General features: G+C 37.7%; 1 protein-coding gene and 2 gene segments (V, D, J or C); 1 reads left to right on the plus strand and 2 right to left on the minus strand.

The window, feature by feature from the left end:
* Positions 1-1,762: 1,762 nt before the first annotated feature.
* On the minus strand, positions 1,763-3,479 carry LOC121529344. The segment is given in 2 exon segments: positions 1,763-3,319; positions 3,405-3,479. Coding segments are annotated over 2 exon segments (360 nt in total).
* A 1,047-nt stretch (positions 3,480-4,526) lies between these two features.
* LOC121529331 lies at positions 4,527-5,576 on the minus strand. The segment is given in 2 exon segments: positions 4,527-5,363; positions 5,444-5,576. Coding segments are annotated over 2 exon segments (417 nt in total).
* A 7,038-nt stretch (positions 5,577-12,614) lies between these two features.
* On the plus strand, positions 12,615-21,891 carry cabp5b (calcium binding protein 5b). Its single transcript, XM_041778147.1, has 6 exons — positions 12,615-12,665; positions 18,209-18,239; positions 18,341-18,484; positions 20,984-21,093; positions 21,242-21,389; positions 21,863-21,891. The coding sequence occupies exons 1-6, from the start codon at positions 12,615-12,617 to the stop codon at positions 21,889-21,891; spliced, it is 513 nt and encodes a 170-aa protein (XP_041634081.1).
* Positions 21,892-22,552: the final 661 nt, after the last annotated feature.

Raw genomic sequence — 22,552 nt, forward strand, 5'->3', positions numbered from 1 at the left:
ATATAGCCCGAGTGTGACCGTTTCTCTCTCATGCCAATGCAGAGACATTATTACTGTCTTTTCCCGAGTTCTTTTTAAGTGTTTTATTTCCCCATTTGAGCATGTTGAGTAGTGTTTTTATTCTCATTATAGCACCCTTTTTTAAAATTATTTTACACTTTAACCTAACCTCCAGTGTTTACTCACTTTAAACCTTGAAGATGACGTTTCCTGTGTACGTACTGGGTTTATACATTTTCCTGTTCTACCAGTGTCTTACTTATGTTGCATTTCTACCATTACTGTGAATGGATTGTGTGTGTGTGTGGGGGGGGGGGGGGGTCAGACATTGTGGATTTGGGTCATACCTTCTTTTATCTTCTTTTAATTTATCTGTCTGTGTGTAAAGCACTTTGTGCTACATTTTCTTGTATGAAAAGTGCTATATAAATAAAGTTTGATTGATTGATTGAATTCTAAACTTAGATGTAGAGAAGAACAGTCAGAAGATTCTGCTGTGTTTTATTGTGCTTAAAGGCAAAAGAAACGCTGCAAAAAACCTTTAATGAAAGAATAATGGCAGTTTTTCTCATTCACAAATACAAAAAAAAAATGTATGGATGAAAAATTTAGCTCAGCTCTACAGCAAAATTAAAATAATCTTTTGATCCAACACTAAATGTGAAACTGAATAAAGAATAATAATTATTTTATTATTTAAAATTATATATTTAAAATGATGAATTATAATGATAAATTGTCATTAACTATTTTAGTAAAAAAAATAAAAATAAATAAAGGCTGTAGATCGATAAGGAACAATACTTTAAAAATCAATCAAATTAAGTGTCAAAAAATTTACAAATTTTAATTGTAATGTGAAAAATAAAACACATAATAATTGTATTCAATCAGAAATAATTTTTTGTTTAGTTCAATATTGTTGAATTTTGAATTTATTTGATTGATCATACTAGTGTCTATACTTGTGTGCCCACTATTTTGGTACGTCTTCATTATTTTTGTGAACATTGTGCTTGTTTTTTTCCTCTGATTGAATAAATAACTTTTTTTTAAACAAGAATGTAAAACTAACTTACCATCATTTTTCACTCTGCAGGTTAAAATCAGTCAACAGACCACCACTAATGCTTCCTATGTCTGATTGTATGCAAACTCAGAGAGCTTCCTTGTTCCTCAGCTATAAAAACTCTCCATCAGGCTGTCAGTGGAGTTCACAGCACCTCACTTTCAACATCAAGCATGTTTTCTGGAGCTCTGCTGCTGCTGCTGGCAGCTGGATGTGAGTCTCTCTGCATCTGTCAGAGTCAACACTTCTTCTCCTCTACTTGAACTTCATCATCTCTGACTAAACATGTTCTCTTTAACAGGTGTGAAGGCTCAAACTCTGACACAGCCAGCCTCTGTGACTGTGCAGCCAGGTCAGAGTCTGACCATCACCTGTCAGGTCTCTTATTCCGTTGGCAGCTATCGTACATCCTGGATCAGACAGCCTGCAGGGGAAGCGTGGAGAGTTTTTATAGCTGAGGAACAAGGAAGCTCTCTGAGTTTGCATACAATCAGACATAGGAAGCATTAGTGATGGTCTGACTGGAGCCAGTGGAGTTTGTTGCAGTTTTTCCAGTGTATTGGAAGAATTATTAGTTCTTGTCTGTTTTTTGAAAAATATTAGAGTTTCTATGGAAATGCTGTAGGAAAGGCTTTCCCACTTCTCTTCTGGCTGCTCTTATAATGGTTTTGTGTGGAGATTTTGTAAATTCTTTATTCATTGGTTGTGTTTTGCCTTCTTATTGCAGCATGAGATGTTACAGGCATCCTATCTTTACATTTGTTAATGACATGAACGCTTCATATCCACGGCTCATTTTCATCACATTGAGAGCTCAATCAAAATCTCTTTCATTTGTATGTAGTAAACATAGCTAGGTGAGAAAAAAGCAGGATGTTTCTCTTTATTGGTAGATCCAACAGAGCTGCACCGTCTTCACCAGTTTCAGACTCTTTCCTCTGCTCAGTCAAAGTTGTCAAATAGAATCATGGATGAGATGTATTTTTACTGTAGTGTGTAACAACATGTTATGGAGGGTTGAGGCTGTATTTGGATGATTTTCTTTGTAGAATATTTAGTGAGGGTCTAAAAAATGTTCCAAAGAAGCTGTTAGGTCTTGTGAGTTCAGACCCAGATGCAGTAAAAGGAGTCAGAGGAGAGTGAATTGCAGTGATTCTTCTTTCTGTATTTCTTTCTCTCATTTGCTGAGTTGTAGATGGATGAAGAGAGAGCTGGTCTGTTGGTGGAGTTTGGAGTCAGCGGGCAGGTAGAGGTAGGTGAGGTGAGCGATAATCCACAGAGGCTGAACAATGATCTGGTGATGAGTGAATGTTGGACCAGGTTAGATATACTGTTGAGCTTCCTGAGTTGATTTGGAGCAGGTGTGCAGGTCTGAGCAGGTGGAGTCAATCAGCAGTGATCAGGAGGAGCCAGAGAGTGACACCAACCAGGCCCAGGACTACTGGAGCCATGATAGGACAATTTACAATCATTTGTTGTCTGAGGGCTCCAAGTATCAAGTGTTCACAATGAAGAAACTGTGTTTTTATCAGTGACTCTGTGCTCAGATATAGTTCATACTGATGGATATTATAGATGAGATGTCAAGTTTGAATGTTAACATAATGATGCAGTTATCAGCCTTGTCTTGTTGCTGAGCTTGACTTTCCTCTAAAATCAACAAAAATAAAAATGTCCAAATAAAATTTTGTTTGATAGTAAAGCTGTGATCCATGTGTTTAATGTTGTTTTCCTGCTGTCATTGAGTCACCCATGTGTTTTTATCATGAAGGGAAACAGCTTCCATTTATATTATACAACATGTAGAGAGAGACTGTTTGTCCCACTCAGCTGGTGTTTTAGTGATTTGTGGTCTTAGAGCGCCTCCTCTGGTGGCCTCAGGCTTGGTGTTCAGACTCTGAGGGGTTTTTGTTCAGCTCTGCTGATGGTTGTGTTACTGTGTGTATCTAACACAGTAATACACAGCTGTGTCTGCAGGCTGCATGTTCTGTCCTGTGAGAGTCACTGTCCCAGCAGAAGTGTCTCTGCTGTAGCTGAACTTGTTCTTCAGAACATTATTTTCCCGAAGTGTACCACCACCCCACTGATAAGAGATCCAGTCCATGGGTTTTCCTTCACACTGTCTGATCCAGCCTGTAGCATAGTTGTCATCAGTGATAGAGTAACCAGAGAGCTGACAGGTGATGGTCAGAGTCTGTCCAGGCTGCACAACCATTGATCCTGGCTGGATGAGATCAATACTGTTGACACCTGTGGAAACACAGATCATCATTATCTCCATCATTCATCTGATTCTTCTTTGATTCTGATGTTTCATAGTCAGAAATGTCCTCACAGGATGCAGCTGTCAGCAGCAGTATCAGAGCTGCAGAGAACATGGCTGATGATGAAGATGACCTGATAGGAGCTCTTCTTCTTCATCATGAGGAACATTTATTGTCCCAGCAGATTGGGAGGGGGGTGTGCATACATTTGTGAATTTGCATGTGTGAAAGAGTTTACATGTAGGTGTGATTATGATGAACATGTTGGACAAAAATGAGGTGGTTCAGATCTCAGAAGAGAGGAAGAGGTCAAAGCAGACTGACTCCAGCTGTTCCGTTTTTAATCGAGGGTTTGTTTCATCAGTTGAGATTCCATTCACCAGTTTTAAACCCCTCAAAGTCGGCATGTTAATTCAAGGAAAATCCATCTTTTGTAGTTGAAACACATTCAACAAATAAATCACATCTCTCAGTTAACACTCTTCAATCAGAGCTCAGGACTGGGACTCTTCTAAGAGCACATCAGTCCAGAAAAAGTTGTTCAAACCTCCATTTTCACAGATGAAATCCTCCTTTGTCATTCTCTCTTCACTGCTTTCTACAGTCTGCTCTTTATCTCCCTAGAAACAGGCTTTCACCCATGATGCAACACAGCATTTAGCCCTCTTCTTCTGCTGTGTTAACACCATCTGATCATTGACCTGTATAGCCTCAAACCCACATCAGTGTACAGAGAGGAAATAGTCATTTATTACATGTTTATCTCCTGAATTTCAGAGAATTTGTTCAAAGTTTGGGATAAATGTCTCTTACTCTTCAGTGGGTTAAAAATGAGACCTCAGAGAAACTGGACTCTGACTGCTGTCTGGTGTCTCTGTTGTGGGAATGACATTACTTTTTTTAGTGTCAACTTTTGACTAAATGTTGATGACAAATAGGAATAAAGTTTGTTTGGAGATAATGAGTTCATGCAGTGTCAGTTTACTTCATAGAGGGACACAATTTCAAGAAAATCTGAGTGTTAAATGGAGAAAGTGAACTTTAAAGTGACTGATGGGTGACAATGTTCTCAGGGTCTGTTTAATATTTACTTAATTTTCATTCTGTTCTTTTATAGGATTTATAAATACAGTTAGACTGAGTCCTGTAGGTTTTTGTACAGCTGTTAAACCAACTTCAGTCACTGTGAGTCCCTCTGGCACAGCAATACACAGCAGAGTCTTCAGCCTTCAGACTGTTCATCTGCAGATACAGATACATCTGAGGGCTCCAAGTATCAAGTGTTCACAATGAAGAAACTGTGTTTTTATCAGTGACTCTGTGCTCAGATATAGTTCATACTGATGGATATTATAGATCAGATGTCAAGTTTGAATGTTAACATAATGATGCAGTTATCAGCCTTGTCTTGTTGCTGAGCTTGACTTTCCTCTAAAATCAACAAAAGTGTAAAAGTCCAAATAAATTTTTAGATGTTTGATAGTAAAGCTGTGATCCATGTGTTTAATGTTGTTTTCCTGCTGTCATTGAGTCACCCATGTGTTTTTATCATGAAGGGAAACAGCTTCCATTTATATTATGAAACATGTAGAGAGAGACTGTTTGTCCCACTCAGCTGGTGTTTTAGTGATTTGTGGTGTTAGAGCGCCTCCTCTGTTGGCTTCAAGCTTGGTGTTCAGACTCTGAGGGGTTTTTGTTCAGCTCTGCTGGTAGTTGTGTCACTGTGTGTCTGGCACAGTAATACACAGCAGAGTCTTCAGCCTTCAGACTGTTCATCTGCAGATACAGCTGCTGTCTGCTGTTGTCTCTGGAGATGGTGAACCGACCTCTGACTGAATCAGAGTAGTATTGGCTGCTACTATCATGATATATCAGAGCGATCCACTCCAGTCCTTGTCCAGGAGCCTGTCTGATCCAGTGCATACCAAAGTCACTGAATGTGAACCCAGAGGCTGTACAGGTCAGTGTGTGGGATTGTCCAGGACTTTTAACCACTGGTTCAGATTGTGTCAGAGTCTGAGCATCAACACCTGCCAACACAGAAGAGAAAAGCATGAGATAGAAGAGTGTGAGAAGACTTTGTTGAATAAAGATGAGTGAAGATCTCCACCTGCCCAGCAGACAGTTAAAAGCAGCAGTCCTGTCCTATAGTCCATCATGTTCAACTGTGTGTCCACTGTTCTCTGTCATCCTCTCTGCAGTCACAGAAGTAGAGGAGGAACACAGCTCACTTTGCATTCACTCCTCCTCACTCAGTCAGTCTGGAGTTAACGTTGCGTTGGCAGTTTGATCAAGCTGAAATATTTTTACATATTCACTGATTGACTACAGTTTTTTATTTCTTTAGCATTATTTGTGTATCATTTTTTAACCAGGCAGCATGATGTGAATTTATAGATGTCACAGTGCTTTCAGAGCCAATATTTAAAGATATGATTTTTCTGGGGATCTATCGCTCATTCAGCATTTTCATTTATATACACTGATATTCTCATTAGTTTGGAGCATGACTTTGTGTGTTCTTTAAGCACATTTGTTCATGAAAAACAATCCTGCTGAGCTAATCCTGAAGAATCTACTCTCTGTATACACGCTTGTCATGTCTTATAACTGGAGTTATTTTTATTCACAAATTTAAAAGCACCAAAATTCAATTTTTGCCCTCCTCAGTCTAAACATGCAGTTGTAGATCTCTTGGCTTTATAACCTTTATTCTATAGCTATTTTAACATAAATCAACTCCACTGTGATTGGTGTTAGAGTTTGATGAATCAGTTCAAATATACTAATAAAAGCTTTTTTGTGACTGAAGCATCACATTTTAAGTTACTTTTCCTTTAATCAGTACTGGTCTAGAGACTGCAGCCATGATGGGGTGGAAAATCAAATTGTGCAGATTTGCATTCAGACTTTTCATTCTGAGAGTGTTGTTTCAGTTTTTGCAGATGTTTAGGCGCATTTAGAGAAGCTCAGAGAAACAGCTGCAGAGGAACTGAAAACTGTTGAGCAGGATGCAAAAATGTAATTTGTGTGTTTGCTTTGATTAAGTTAAGGTCAGAAATAATCCAGGATAAGTTCTAAGGGCAGCCAGCATTAAAGCATCAACAGCAATGAGATTAAGGTCCATAATTAGTGCATTAATTTTTCAATCACATGGTTTATCATCCCTTTGTCAGTGTCTTGTAAAATCAGTCCATCACTTCTCTTTAAGGCCACATTTTCCCTCAAAAACTCCCCAACAAGTCAAAAGTCCTCGACACTTGTACGACAAACATTTCACTTTTCAGTGTTCATTTATTTTCCTTTTAATCCATAGCATGTTCTTTTTTTCTACGGTTAAGTTCACACCATGATCCATCAAAGCTCCATCCAAAGCTCCATCTATCCAAATGAGTGTCAGTTACCTTTAATTCATAAAATCCAACAGTGGGGGAGAGGGCCTGTAGTTGCATTAATCATGATTAACTATGAAAATTGTGAGATTAATTGCCATTGCTTGACAGCCCTGGTAGCTTGAGATCCCTTTAAAAATATATTTTACTAACAGAGGAGAAACTCCAAACTGCACATTCATGCCTGGATGTTTAGGGTACATAAATAAAATCATTAATCAGAACCTGATGGAATCTCTTCTTTTAAAAATGTGACTGAAAGTTTCTCTCCCTCTGGACCAAATAACAGAGCAGAATATTTTTTTTTAATGTGGATGAAAAACCATAAAAACAGGAAGTAAAAGCCCACAACCCCAGCTGCTGTTTTCACATGTGATATTTAAATCTAAACTGGTTTCACATTTAAGATTTAGGTTCTGCTGCCCCCTGCTGGTGACTGTAAGAGGTTTTTGTAGAACTTCACCACCTAACATTAAGTATTGTGCTATCCAGCACAGTTATGCTCAGCAAAGTCCTCCTGCTTTAGGATGGACAGACTCAGATATGCCATGCTGTTGCTGTTATCTCTGGTTTCTGTTCATCCCTGCTCACTGCTGGCATAATTCCTTTCACTAGCATCATTATAAATAAGCCCCATTCATTCAAAAGTTTTCCCCACCGGCTGTCTGATCCAGTTCATCCCAAAGCGACTGAACTCAAACCCAGATCCCTGGCAGGAAAGACTGAGAGATTTCTGAGGCCTTCTCAACTCTGAAGAGGAGGGAAAGGACTCCAGAATTGGACCACTCAAACCTGCAGAGGAACAAAGTAAAATAGAGGAATAAAAGCCAGTTAGATGTATGAGCATCTGTGGCAAGAAGCAACTTACAGGGCAGACAGAGCACCAACAGGAGTACAGACAGTTTGTCAGTCATCTTCAGGCTGAAGCTTCACTGAAACCAAGTGGACCGTTAGTCAGAGAGGGGGCAGAGGAAGGGCCTGGGAGAGGGGCTCAATGGTGTTTAAACAGGTCAGAAAACAAACAAGCATTTTTCACAAACAATAAAACGTGATCAGTCTCAGAGGGTTATCAGGAAGCTCCTCTTAATAGAAGTGGTTAGTACCTAAGCTTTCCCCATGTTGTTTCCCACTCTCTCTTTCCATTTACCATCTCTTTCCTATTAAGGCCTGGGTGATACATCCATTTTAAGGATAAATCATATTTTTATTTTACAAAATGAAACTTGCGATCTTCTCTTTAACTTCACACAAACCTGACACAGCAGACTGTTAACATCTTCATGGTCTGGGATATATTTCATGTTCATCTGGGAAACTCCACATGGATGTGTCTGAATTGCAAAACCTTAAAAGATAATCTCGGAGGATGATCAGAGCAGACGTCATGACACGAGCTTAACAGGCAGTCGTCATTGTTCACTATTGGTGGAGCCAGCTGGGAAATCAAACTCCTGCTACAGTGGAGAAGAAAATATTTTGTCCATCCAGAAAAGCCTTCAGTGGCACACAGATGGCCTAGTGGTCTAATGCACTTCCCATGTATGCGGGCGGCCCGGGTTCGAATCCAACCTGTGGTCCTTTGCGGCATGTCTCTACCCACTCTCGTCCCATCTGAGAAAAAAAACGTTCATTTAAAAAACCTGCTGCTTAAACTTCATCACTGCTAATCCCTTCGCTGGCTGCCATTGTTTACGGGCTTGCAGTCGATTCATCTAAACCCTGCCAGTCGCTAATGCCTCATTCTTCTTAAATGACACTGGTTGGTCTGGTCATTCCAAGTCAATGCACAAGCATTTCAGCTTTAAACTAAAACACTGATCAGCTTTACTCCAAAAGTTAAAGCTACTGATAAAAACTGTAATTCTAAGTTTATTAGAACGACTTTTATTCACTCACTGCTTCTTTATAAGAGTTTACGGCTAAAACTTGAACCACAAAGTGAAATTCAAGTTACTTTTGTCTGATATTTTTTGATCAAATCAAAGTTAAACTTGCTGAGAGTCTCTCTTTGTTCAGAGGTTTGTTTGTGTTCTCAGCAGGAAAGAGAATAGATAACGGTTGTTAATGTGAATCACATTAACCTGTTTCATCAAAAACAACAAACATCAGCTGTTTTCAGTGTCAGCAGGCTGAAATTGTTGAGGATATGATGACTTAGAGAGTGGCACACATATATTTATTCAAATCCACAAGTAACAGAAGCATTTTTAACTCTGTCTTCCCTCCAGCATAAATCTGGAGCTACATAACTTCATGAAGGTCAAGCAGCATTTCACAATAAAAGCCCAACAAAGAAAAAGGGATTTTTCTTGTTGTCTGATAATCTCTCTAAAGCACAGAAGGCCGTTCATCCTCGCTCAGGTTCTCTGTGATTCATCCTATCATTTAAGAGCACTGTCTGGTATTTTATTCTCTCTTACCTGACAGACACACTCTTCCTCCAAGTCAAGTCAAAGCCAGTCAGTGGCATGCTGGCGCCACCTAGTGGTGAAAAGTTTGATCCTCTATTACAGACCATCCTCTTTTTTTTTTTTTGTTGCCATGGAGCCTGGTGATGCTCGTGTGATGTTCTTAATATCCCAAATCAAATACTGTTGGTTCTAAATTAATTTAATGTTAAATGGCTTTATCATTGTCTGTTGTTAACATTATTATACTTATCTTTGTCCCAGAATTCCCCATGATAAAACTCTTACAGTATTCCTGATGAACATCATTTATATCCCAGACTGTTGGATCTCAGCTGGTCAGACCTCAGGACCCTGTACCTCCTCCTTATAAAAACCTAAACCAGTTTGATTTATTTAATGAACTGTTGTTATATGGACCCTAGATGAACAATGATGCCTATATCTTTGGATATATTCCCAGCATAGAGCTGATAATCCCGGAGGTTAACCACAGCTTTTATTAACATTTTTACTTTCCATGGTGAACTTTGACCCTGACTGTCTGGTATATAAATGAACAGGATGAATGCTGAAATATAAGGAGATAGGAAATATGAGTTCATAGCATAATCTGACATCCTGTCCATAACGTCCAATAATCTACATCCTGTTTACATCAGTACGAACTCTCAGAATAAATTCACTATATTCATATTTAATCAAATGCTCATGTGTGTATTGTTTTATTACATTCATGGGTCTCTCATGCAACGCACCAGTAATTCAGCTTAAATGTCAGCAGTGCGTGTGGATGGGGAATCTTCTTAAAATGCACAGAACCTTTAATTCTGCCGATGCATATGTACGTGGTTATGTAATGTTTCATGGTATGTTTATATAGAAGCAGAGAGAGCAAGGCTGGTAAGCGCTGCAGACATTTATTAACAACCAGATCAAAACCATACCTGCTGGTTTGTTTGTAGAAATATAAATTATAAGAATGAAAATATTCGTTCTTCTTCCACAAATTTAAAGTGATTCCTAGAGCACAAAGATTCAAAGCTGTGTTATTTTTAATCCTGCATGTTAAACTTATTATGGTCTAGACCAGTGGTTCTCAACTGGTGGGTTAGGATCCAGAAGTGGGTCATGGAACTGTTTCCAGTGGGTCACAAAGGTGCCAGGAAAAAAAAAATTGAGTCTATAAATCGCTTTCATGTATTCATTTATTTGTTTCTTAATTCATTTATTTTGAAGTTTAAGTTTTTGACAGCTGAAAAGAAACCAAAATAGTGCTTGACAGAATTGTTTCAGGATTATTCAGTTATTCAATCTATCTTAAACCTTTGGGAATTTTCCCTGTGACTTTTCTAAAAAACTAAAATTGATGAAGCTTTCATGATCATTTGATATACCAGCATTTATGCTTTTGGTCAAATAGAACCTGTCCATTTAATGAGGTCTATTTTAACGTTACTTTTTATTCTAATATATTTGAATTGCACATGCATTTAGATGCATTTGATATCATTAAATAGAAACAATTGTTTCCATTTATATCTACTTATTTCTTTCAGAGAACCAAAGACATACCAAAGATCAAAGATTAGAAGAGAAATGTTTCTGTTTTCCATGTTTTCATGCAGTGTTCATTTGGCCGCTATTCTTTTAATTTAGTTTTAGTCTTTAGATGAAATGTATTTTAGTTTTAGTCCCATTTTAGTCATTTCTACCCCTTTTGTTTTAGTCTAGTTTTACTCAATGAAAAATCAAAACATTTTAGTCTAGTTCTAGTCCATAGAAAGTCCTCACATTTTAGTCTTTACTTTGAGTCCATGCATTTATTTTCTTGCCTAAATCTGGTACCAAATCATACCAGTGTGTTCTCTGGACCCTGCCAAACCTGGGGTCCCTGCTTTCCACAGCTGAGAGGCAGAAGAGATACAGATGCATTGTGTTTTTTGTACAGATTTACCCTCAGTGGAGAAATATCATGGGTTTTGAACGTCCAATGAAAATGACATTACATTTAAGTTTAGTTTTAGTCATCTTGATGAAAAATATACTTAGTTTTTGTCAGTTTTAGTCATCAAAGATCTATTTTGTTAGTCTTAGTCTAGTTTTTGTCATGGAAAAAAAGAATAGTTTTAGTCTATGAAATTAACACTGTTTTCATGGCAGATTGTCTTTTTTTCTTCAAGTTTGTAATAGTTGGTGTTTGAAATTGCCTTAGGGTGCACATTGATTGACCTGGAGGGCCACATGTGGCCCCAGGACCAGCATGGGCCCACCCCTGGACCAGAGGATGGTAGACTACAGCCATAAGGACAGCTTGAGCTGATTTCTAACATTAAAATCCTCAGAAGGCATGCAGTAAAAGACCCAGGCAGACGTCACACCTGCTGTTTGTAGGAATGCTTTCACAGTGGAGATTCCACAGACAGGAGAGCTCACAGACACTGTGATTAAATGTGACTACACTGGCTGGCTCAGTGCTCTGGTTGTTGCCATTATTTCAGGAGCTGGTCTTCTTTTCCTGACTCTGGCATAGTTGGGTTGCCATGATTGAGAACACTAGGGATGTTTCCCCCTCTTCACACTTTTTGGCGAGGGGTTTTATTTCAGACATCCTGATCTGGAATCATACATTTCAAATATTTAAGGTTTGAGGCATCGAGGGCCTCAATCTCAATAGGAAGTGGATCACAACCCCCCCCCCCAATTGTTGAGTATTTGTTGAAATAATAAGAGTAAAAGAAGAAAAGTGAGTCAGGGGTAGGGATGTCTCTCTTTATCAGCTCCTTTTTGGACACAGTTAGTTTTGAACCAAAAAATAAAACAATAAAACAAAAAATAAAATCTTTCCTTCATTCAGAATCAGGCCTAAATTCATCTGATGTGGAACCGGTCTAATACCAGAACAGAAACAGTCTCAGCTTTATTTCTCATCTCATGTATTGGCTCTTTTGTTATCAGACTAAAAGCTTTATTCAGATGATATTTAAGGAAACCATCACCAATGAAAGGATGAAAAGAGCCCAGAAACGTGACCGTTCTGAACGGGTTTCCTTTTCTTAATAGATAAGGCTAGAAACAAAAAGGATTACTTAACAAATATATTTTTATTTTTTATTTAAAAAGTCAAATTACTGTGATGTCAAATGTGTTTAGAAGACTTTGAAGCATTGATTCTTTATTAAAACTCTCTTAAACATGACCGTGATGTTTGACTGTATAGAAAAAGTGTACATGCACGGCATTAAGCCTATCTTTATTTTCTAGACCAAAGCTGCAGAGATAATCCATATGAGACCTCATCCCGCCTCTCAGGCATCCACAGATCCCCGCTGATCAGGGTTTACTCACACACATGCTCGCAGAGAAAACACACTCTGATTGATACAGCAACATCCAAATCAACACATTCAGTTTGACAGCAGCAAAAAAAAAAAAAAATCCCAAATAGCAGCATCCCAGGACCTGGACTAAAGGTTTCACCATGAGTGTAAAACAAGCCTGCATCTTTCTCAGAGGAGGAACCAGCAGAAAAGTAAGTCGTTGTGCAGACACTTCAGTCCTGTCGTAGTTTTATTGTTTTGTCTGTAGATTAAAGTGCAGCAGAAACCAGAATCAGGTTTCTTCTGCTTAAATCTGCTTTTGTGTTTTATGTCGGTGTCTGGTAAAACCGGCTCACTTATCCAGGAAACTCTTGTTAAAGAAATGATTCATCTGACCGAGACTTTACAGGTTGAATTAATGTTTAATGGAGGGCAGAGTTACTCATTTATGGCCGTTCTTGGATGAGATGTTATTTTAGGACAGAGTGAAGCTTCTTTCTTGTGTTCAAGTGTAGAACCAAACTTTGACTTTGTCTGCTATTTCAGAAGCATCAGCACAGATTGTCAATAATTTCCTTTACTTTGTAAAAAGGACAAACACTGCATCTCATTTTTGAGATTTAAAATGCTGTGCGATTAGAAAAAGTATGGATCAAACAGAAGAAATATTTTCAGAATAGATATTAAAGCTTAATGGCTGCATGTTCACAGCATGTAGAAGTGATTTACACAGTGATGTGTCTGCAGATGTGTTTTGATCAGAAGCAGCAGACATTATAGTCCTGTATGCTGCTGCACTTGCAGCTCAGTCTCCTTGAGAACATTTTACATTTTTGATGTAATTTACATTCAAATCCATTTAAAATTTTAATCTAATTAGAAACGAACACATCTGTCTGTTATAAATCATAATGATTAATTTACTAGCTTTATGTCCAAGCTAAAAACACTGCCTTACTCTACACTTACATGACTGCCAACTTTCTTTTACTCAGTTTTCCATCCATCAGGTATACTGGTAATTCTATTTGTGGGTTTGGAGCCAATCCCAACAGTCACTAGAGTCAGGATACACTCTGGACTGGTCCAGAAAAACCACCAGGCTGACATGTAGAAACAAAATCCTTACACACAAATGGGTGATTTATGCATGAGGGGAACATGTAAACTCCATACCAAGCTTATTATAGTTAACCAAATTAACAAAGTAAGTAAAACTCAAATTCAAAGAGCATTTCAGTTAATCTGAAACTAAATAAAAACTTAGTGTTTCCAAAAAAAACCCGAAAACTAACTAAAACTGTACAGTGCGCTTTAGTGTTGTAGTACTTTTACTCAGTCTTGTCTCGGTCTCGGACTGGTTGGACTTGGGATTTTCCATCAGACCAGTCGAGACCAGCACTGATCTGCTATTCTTTGACTTCATCAATGTGATATTAAGGAGAAGCATTTGGTCTTGATCCCCGAAAGTCTTGGTCTTGTCTTGGTCTCAGTGCACTCTGGTCTCGGGCAAGTCTTGGTCTCGGATAGTGTGGTCTTAAGTACAACACAAGTGCGCTTACTAAACTTTTAAAATGAAATAAAAATAGAGACAAAATATCCTTAGTTTTAGTCTTTGACACAGCCAGACTGACTGGCACCTACACCAGAGTCTGGGTAGAGTAAAGTTGCTGGAATTGATTGGTCAAGACTTCACACAGTGGTAGTTTTATCTCTGGAGTTGTACTCAAACATCATCTTTAAATAAATAAACTGATAAGTGAAGAGTAGCCTGTTTTAATATGTGTTTGAAAATGTATGATATTCACTCAGTCCTGACATGTATCTGAAAAAACTAAAACTAACACTAAAACTAATAAAAACCAAACTAAAACGAAGCATTTTTGCAAAACAAAAACTTAACTACACTAACAAGCCAGCAGTAACAACTCATTAAAACTGAAAACAAAATAGAAATAAAAACTAATGAAAAATCCCAAACTATTGTAACCTTGCCCCAGAGAGGAAAGACCTGTCCCACCTGGACACAAACCATTTACTCTCCTGCTGTGAGACACTAGTAGTCAGCCACCATTCTGTCCTCCTTCCAGCACCTTAGTTATGAAATGTTTAAGTGCTGAGACATATGGACTTTGAGCTTAAATCCTTGGCAACACATTATGAGATCGATTGTTTCACAGAATCCATCTGGATTAGGCAGAACCAGCAGGTGAATCTGAGTCTGTTACAAAAGTCAGCCTGCCGTCAGAGACTTCAGAGCACCTTTACCCTGTAGGATCACAGACACAGCAGCAAATACACGATATGAAGACTGGCAGAGGTTTACAGTGGAGGTTTGTGGTCTTACATATCCAGCAGGGCGAGGCTGGGCCTTTTCAGTGACTGTGGATGACGACAACAAACTTCAGCTGGGGCCAGAGGATCTTGGGTATAGAGCAGGGGTGTCAAACTCAAGGCCCAGTGGCCAAATTCAGCCCGTGGTTCAGTTATACCCGGCCCGCAAGGTCGTATCACATTCTTAAAATAACTGGCTATAAAATATGAGGGCTGCAGATTTCCTGCAGTATAAAAATGTAAACTTAACTTTGATGATGTGAAATATCCTGAAGTCCTAAAAGTGTGAAAAATAAAGAGTAAAAATAACTACATCAAAAGAAATGTGGGAAAACAAATTAATTTGTGTTTTCATTTCATATTTTCAATTTTTCGTGGCACAGTAATGACTTCAATCTATTATTTGGACTTTTATCTCATATTTTTACCATTTTCAAGTTAATATTTTCACTTTTGTCTCATATTTTGATCTTTTAAACTTATAATTTTGACTTTATCTAATATTTTGACCTTTTTAATTGATAATTTTGACCTTGATATCATACTTTGACCTTTAGGTGCACGATTTCCAATTTTAAGCCAGACATGATTGTGACTTTCTTTTCATATATTTGCCTATTAAAAGCATTATTTGAACATCTAATTTCATGTTTTGACCTTTTAAACAAATAAGTTTGACTTTTTATCTCAGATTTTGAGCCTTTAAAATTATCATTTTGACTTTTTAAATCTCAAAATCATTTATCATCATTGCTGACTTTTTTTCTCCATCATTTATTTCTGTTGAAAAATGAGGTTGACAGTTAAATGTGGATCCTGTTAGGCCCTTTGGTCAGACCTTAATTCAGAATCCAGCCCCTTCTGTGACTGAGTTTGACACCCCTGGTATAGAGGATATATTGCTAAATTTTCTAAATCTCATTTTCTATTTTTCTTTTGACCTTAAATATTCATATAGTCCATTTTAAATGATTTCATTTAATGCTCTTAATGTTATAAATGCTCTGTTTTTATTTCTGCAAAGCACTTTAATTCACTTTATGAAACATGGTGCTCTATAAATCCCTTGCCTGTACAGCTAAAGTGATATATGTGCGTTTTAATATTTTTTCTGATGTTTACCGCAGTGTTGCAGAAGTTAGAGAAGCAGAAATGTAGCAGAACTGCAGCTGTATACTGCTCACTGTTGCATCTGCCTGCTCTCACAGTGATATAAAATAGACGTTAGATTATTCTCTATGTTTTATCATTATAGATATGATAGATCTTTAAGTGTCTGTATTTTTCATACAACTGATCCCTTGTATATTAAATTAAAACTGCCCAGTATTGGGTCTTATAGGACTTTTGTTTTCCTTGCTGTGGTATCGGAAAGGTGCCAACATTGTCTGATTTTCACAAAAAACCACTGGCTGTTAGTGTTAACGTGTTTACTGCATTTAAAAAAGTTTGAAACAGATGCACTGAAGATTCCAAATTGCAGTTTTGCATGTTATTTGTCCTTTTAGGCGCACCATAGTTATTTGTCAATAGCTTCTTCAGGCTTTAAGAGAAATGTAAAATGAGGACACCACTTCTCCTTTGAGATGTTTTATATTTCACTTTTAAAAAAAAGAAGTCATCTTAACCTTTGATATCGAACATTTCACTCTTTTATCATTCACTGTTGACATTCTCATTTACTTTATGACCCAAAGTGAGCTCCTTTTTTTGCAGAGGTTACTCCACTTACATTTTAAAATCAGTAATTTTAACTCTATTTAAGTAAGTTTGCTAGAGGACAATACTCATGTACTTTGTCCATCTCTGTTGAACTTAGGGAGAGAATGATTCCACTTCATCCATAAACAGCTGTTGTATTTAACTGTACTATAGAGGTGTGGCTTTACCTGAACAGTGTGGTTGGAGATCCATATTCTCACATTGTTTTGGTCAAAAAGGAAAACTCTTATTTGGTTGTATAATTCCTCAGTAGCTATTAAGGCTGGGCAATACATCAAAATTTAGATTAAATGGCAATATGTGCAATTTTCAGGTAGCAGGAATTGGAATATTTTTCTGACCTGAATTGTCAAAAATAGTTTCAAACCATTTTTTGCAGCAGAGATGTTCTGCTCTACGCATCATTGAAACATTGAAGCATCTTTTTTTTTTCTAAAGTAGTTTGAAAAATTTACTTGTCTTTTTTTTCTTATTTAAAATGATATTGACATCATAACAATCATTCATATCTTGCAGATATTATTCATATTGCCTCTGCAAGATGAGTCAGAATAATGAAGTTGGATAATTGTGCAGCCCTGGTTTTCATGATGATTGCTCCATGGCTTTAAGTGAAATGAATTAGCAGATTTACTGCTGTGATGGAAGAGGAGAATTAAAGATGTGAAAGTACTGATTCTTACATCATGTTACATATACCCGGCCTACAGGAAAGAACCCTTCATGTTAAATCTATCGAATATTTTGTTGGTTATAATGTAGAATGACTTATGCTTGTGTTCATCAAAAAATACACAAGATGAGGAACTTAAAAATATAATTGCATGTCAAATTGCAAATGCAATATTGGAAAGAAAAACAAATAAAAAAATTCCCAACTCATTCAACCCTGGTAGCTACTCGATACTTAAAGTAAAATCAAATATCAAATCAAATACTTTATCTTTGTCTTGATTTATAGACCAGTACTTTTGTCTGAGAACAGTAGTTGTGGACTCTTTCAACCTCTGCATTTCTTCTACTAGACGCTCTTTATTTCTTTCAAATAAAAACACTTTTTTGTCTGAACAAGAATTTTAGTAGACATTTAAAATTCCAAAGTAAAAACATAACAAAGAATGATTTGTTGATAAAAATCTCTTGGATGAATCAATATCCTTAACTGGGTTACTACCACAGAAAACATGTAAGCACCTGAAAGTGGAAATGCTGTCACATTTGATTATTTGGCATCAGTGAGTCATTTTGTAATGCACTCCTCCATATTTCCTCATGTATAGCAGTGTTAAACCATGTATTTGAGAGAAACAAGCACTCTGACATGGTCTCCTAGCTCTGAGTCATGGTTTTAGACCACAATGGAGCAGCATCACAGCACTCATCTGGATCATCAGTCTTTAAGTCAACATCATAAAACTTTTCTCTTTGGCTTCATTTGACTCTCTAAGCAACATACTAAAAAAAGAACGCCTCAAACTGTAAAAATGTATCATTTGATAAGTCAGTATACTTTAAGAGTTGGTTTTCCCATGTTTTTACTAATTTTCTAACATGTTTGGTACAAAATTCAACAACTTTTACCAAATTAGACACAGATTAATATGAGGGGTTACAGACAGATGTATGAATGAAAGCATGTTGTGGATATTCTGACATTAACTCACATTATTATCATATCTGAATGTATTGTCTTTTTCAGAAAAGATCTCTTACACCTGATGAGATTGAAGGTAACTTTTGTTTTTATGTTTTCAGATCAACTGCAGTATAATGTTATCTTTTTAATCTTCAACCACATACCCTTTTTTGGTTTTGTGTCTATTTGCTGTAGAGTTACGGGAGGCTTTTGTGGAGTTTGACAAAGACAAAGATGGTTTAATCAGCTGTAAGGACTTGGGGAACCTAATGAGGACGATGGGCTACATGCCCACTGAAATGGAGCTCATAGAGCTGAGCCAGAACATCAACATGAATCGTGAGTCTTGTCCCTTTACCATTACATTATATGAGGTATAGTAGTGGAATGGCACATCTCTATGGCTCTACCATGGGGTTTTTACCGTTTCCTGAGCAAAGATAATTCAGAGTCAATGCAAAATAGTTTCAAGACTCAGCAATTTCAGACAAATTCTCCAGAGACAGAGCTTATTTTCACATTACAACTCAAAAATAAGCTGTGCAGCTGTGCAGAGAATTACAGTGCTGAGCAACAATAATGTCTTATATATTTATAGCATGTGCATCTGGCTGCTGAATGTAAACCATCTCATATGCATTTATGAAACCAGCCTAACTCTGACTCATTCTTCCTTTGATTTAAAGGCAACAATACATTTCATTTCCATGTTAAAATAGTGGTTTTAAAGGATAACTAAACGGTAAAATATTGGAGCATGTTGTCTGTCACAGTTCCAGAGAGTGGCTCTCAGCACTAAGTGACTTCGGCCATGATTCTTTTATGAGAACACCAGTACAGAACTAGTTTACACCAGCTTTCAGCAAAAAAGAAGCCAGTTAGCCTGTCTCAGAACTGTGAAAAGCAACAGCTAAGGTTAAAAGACAGAAGAGGATGGTGATAGATGAAGCTGAGAAGAGAAAAGAGAGCAGGAAGCAAGACAAAAGCAACAATCTAGCTGCAGAGTGCACATTCCTACGACAAAACAGATTGTGATGTACTGTAAGGTTGTTTTGTTAGCAGTGTCATCAGTGTACGTTCAGCAGCTTTGGCCTGTGAATAGAGTTATCCAACATCTCAGGTTTGCATAAAAAACATGTTTTGATTACAACAGGAAGTTGTCTCTTTCCTTGTCAGTCTTCAAGTTAGCGTTATAGATGTATCCTATATCAACTAGCATGTACTAAATTAACCATTCCAGTGTAGCCTTTTTGTAACCTGGCACGCCAGAGAGACTGTTTCACAAATCCACTGCATGCATATGTGTCACATTCATCTGGAAACCCTCCCATACATTTGGCAGGGTCAGGACTTTTCAAAAAATTCCCAGAAGGTGATTGGATGGATGTTCTGTCCATCACATTCATTACGGGCCATTCAGAACAAGTGAAATGAGGTTGCAGACATGCACATGTGGATAAATCTGATGCCGAGGCAGATTGGGTGAAAAGCAAAAACACCTCTTCCATCATGAAAAGCTTTGGTGCTTTTCTTTGCTCTTAATTTAACAAACAAATGTGGCACAGTTCTGATAGAACTGGTGCTATACTACAGCTACATCTGAGCTACATCTGTTACACCTGTGGCAGCCATTGCTAACAGCTTCCAGTACAACTCAACACCACCCACAGCTATGGCTAATTCTCCTAAAAATGACAGTGAATGTCAGAACCATTTTCAGTTCACAAAGTTTGTAGACTGGAGCTTTACCAGACTGGATGGCGTGTGTGGAATTTGGCGAATCCATGGTTAACATGGTTAACCATTTTGCCCCAAACTTTAGACATCATGGTAACAGTTAATTATGCATACACACACTCCACATGCTAATATGTGGCTGTAGACACTAGCAGAGTCATATTTGTTACAAATCTAGTGTGCCAAATCTGTCAACGTAGTTTCTGGCTTCTTTACCAACTTCACCACTCTGTTTGTCCACATATAGACGTTATCTGTGATGGGGGAAGCAGCTGTATTTGTGATCTATGACAGTGCAGTTGCACACAGAGACCTTCAGAGGGTGCTTGAGGCACCAAACTGAATTCCTTCATATTGTTGCTTTAAGGAGTGGCACTCAAACCTTTTTTAAAGGGATACTTCAACATTTTGGCAAATTCACCCATTGCCATAATTCCTGTAGTCTAAGTAATAGGTTCGTTTCCTTTAGTTGCAAGCTGTTTCTAGATCTGGGGGAACCGTTAAAACAGCTGCACCGCTAACGTTGTGTTAGTAGATGGAATTTTTGCTTTCCCTCATCAAACTCATCAAATACACAATCCAACAACTCCAAAATGCTCTCGTGGACAAGTTGTGACTGTACATTCACGCTATGAAATAATCATGGAGCATTACAAGATGGAGATGTTTTAAAGTTAAATGCAAAGCCGGAACTACACTCCAGACATGGCTGCTGCACTGTGTCACTCTGCCCAGTGGTTTACTCAAGAAATAGTTCTGAGTATTTGCTTCATGTGTCGTAATGTTACATAATTATACATTATTATTTTATAGCGTGGTGAATGTACAGGTCACAACTTGTCCACGAGAGCATTTTGGAGCTTTTGGATTGTGTATTTGATGAGGTTGATGAGGGAAAGCAAAAATTCCATCTGCTAACATAGCGTTAGCAGTGCTGCTGGTTTAACGCTCCCCCCCCCCCATTTAGAAACAGCTTGCAATGACAACTAAAGGAACTAAACCTATTACTAAGACTATAGGAATTATGGCAATGGGCGAATTTGCCAAAATGTTGAAGTATCCCTTTAAGCTGTATTTTTAATGGCTGGTTGTTTTTGACAGTGGGGGGACGGGTGGACTTCGAGGACTTTGTGGAACTTATGACCCCCAAGCTTCTGGCTGAAACTGCCGGGATGATTGGACTGAAGGAACTCAAAGAGGCATTCAGGGAGGTGGGGACAGCATAATTTTTCTGGTCTACATGGTGGATGAAAATACTTTAAAGCTAGCAAAATGTCAGATCATGATTAAAAAAATCTGAAACTATCTCCCACTAAAAAGTCTGGTAATGTTATTTTGCTTTCCCCCTTCCTTTTACAGTTTGACATTGATGGAGATGGTTCGATCACATCTGATGAGCTGAGACATGCCATGGTGAAGTTATTAGGAGAAAAAACCTGCGAAAAGGAAATCGACGCAGTGGTCAGAGAAGCTGACAATAATGGAGACGGAACTGTTGATTTTGAGGGTAAGATACAACTGAATACCAACCTTTTTCTACATTTTCATGAAGTATTGAGCTCTAAAAGATGAGTTAGTGAAGGTGAGGTCAAATGAAATAAGTCAAACAGATCTCTCGTCCACCTGTGCCTCAGCTGCTATGAAAAGTACAAATATCCGCCATGACAGAAATCTATTCTGGAAAACAAAGACAACCTTTAATAGCAGGTTTGAGGAGAATGAGGTCGTAGCTACAAGAGCGGTTTATTAACCCAACCCCTCTCACACTGTCAGGGAGAAAAGGAAGAGGGAGATGACAAGGCATCAGGAGTATCTAAAATAAATATTTCCTTGATTTTCTTTCACTTTCCACACAAACCAGTGTTTAGAAGCTTGTTTTAGTGGAGTGTGGAGATATTTGTGCATTAATAATATCCATATCCATGTTTTAATTGATGTACTCTGACTTGCTTTGACAGCATCCTCTGCTTTCTTTTACAGAGTTTGTGAAAATGATGTCGCAGAAATGAAGACACAGAATGAATGGTTGTGAATTGGGAGAATGTATTTTTTATTGAAGTGTATGCTAATGATGGCTTATTTTCCATTAAAGACTGTATGTTATCCCCCTCTTATTTAAGTGGCATCAGTTTTCTGTAATCAAAAATGTGATTCTTATTAGTTTTGGCCTGTTTTTAAAGCTGTTGAGAGGGTTTGGTTTTGGAGAGCCACACCTGTATGATCAAAGTTTCTTGTAAATTTCAAAACAGAAAATTTGGAACGTTTGATGTCTGTAACGTCACCTTTGACCCCTCAGAGTTAACATCTTTGTCAACTGTCATGATATTAAATGCTAATAAAAATAGAAAATACGTCAATGTAAAAGTGATACTGTGGAATCATGTCATTAATAATTCAATAAGGAGAGAATACGAGTTTGACAATAATTTATTTTACAAATTGAATGAAAGAGAAAAGTCCTTGGCAATCAGACTCCACCATGATGATATCATTTATTTGAAGAGGTAGTGAGGCAAACGACAGGAATAGGATACTCCCTTGGAGTTTAAACTCTGGTGGTGTTGAGAGGTGCAGGATGAGGAGTAGACCGCTGCCCAGGAACTCAGGAATGCAAGATAAGATGAGCAGGAGACCTGTAAGGATCTGGACTAGATGCTGAATAACTGAATG

Source organism: Cheilinus undulatus, linkage group 21, assembly GCF_018320785.1.
Source record: "Cheilinus undulatus linkage group 21, ASM1832078v1, whole genome shotgun sequence".
Lineage (NCBI taxonomy): Eukaryota > Metazoa > Chordata > Actinopteri > Labriformes > Labridae > Cheilinus > Cheilinus undulatus.

Bases quoted from the DNA above. Each gene is read 5' to 3' on its own strand.
- cabp5b (XM_041778147.1), top strand. From the start codon at position 12,615: ATGAGTGTAAAACAAGCCTGCATCTTTCTCAGAGGAGGAACCAGCAGA. The intron at 12,666-18,208 runs GTAAGTCGTTGT...TGTCTTTTTCAG, and splicing joins GAGGAGGAACCAGCAGAAAA to AAAAGATCTCTTACACCTGA. The intron at 21,094-21,241 runs GTGGGGACAGCA...TTCCTTTTACAG, and splicing joins TCAAAGAGGCATTCAGGGAG to TTTGACATTGATGGAGATGG.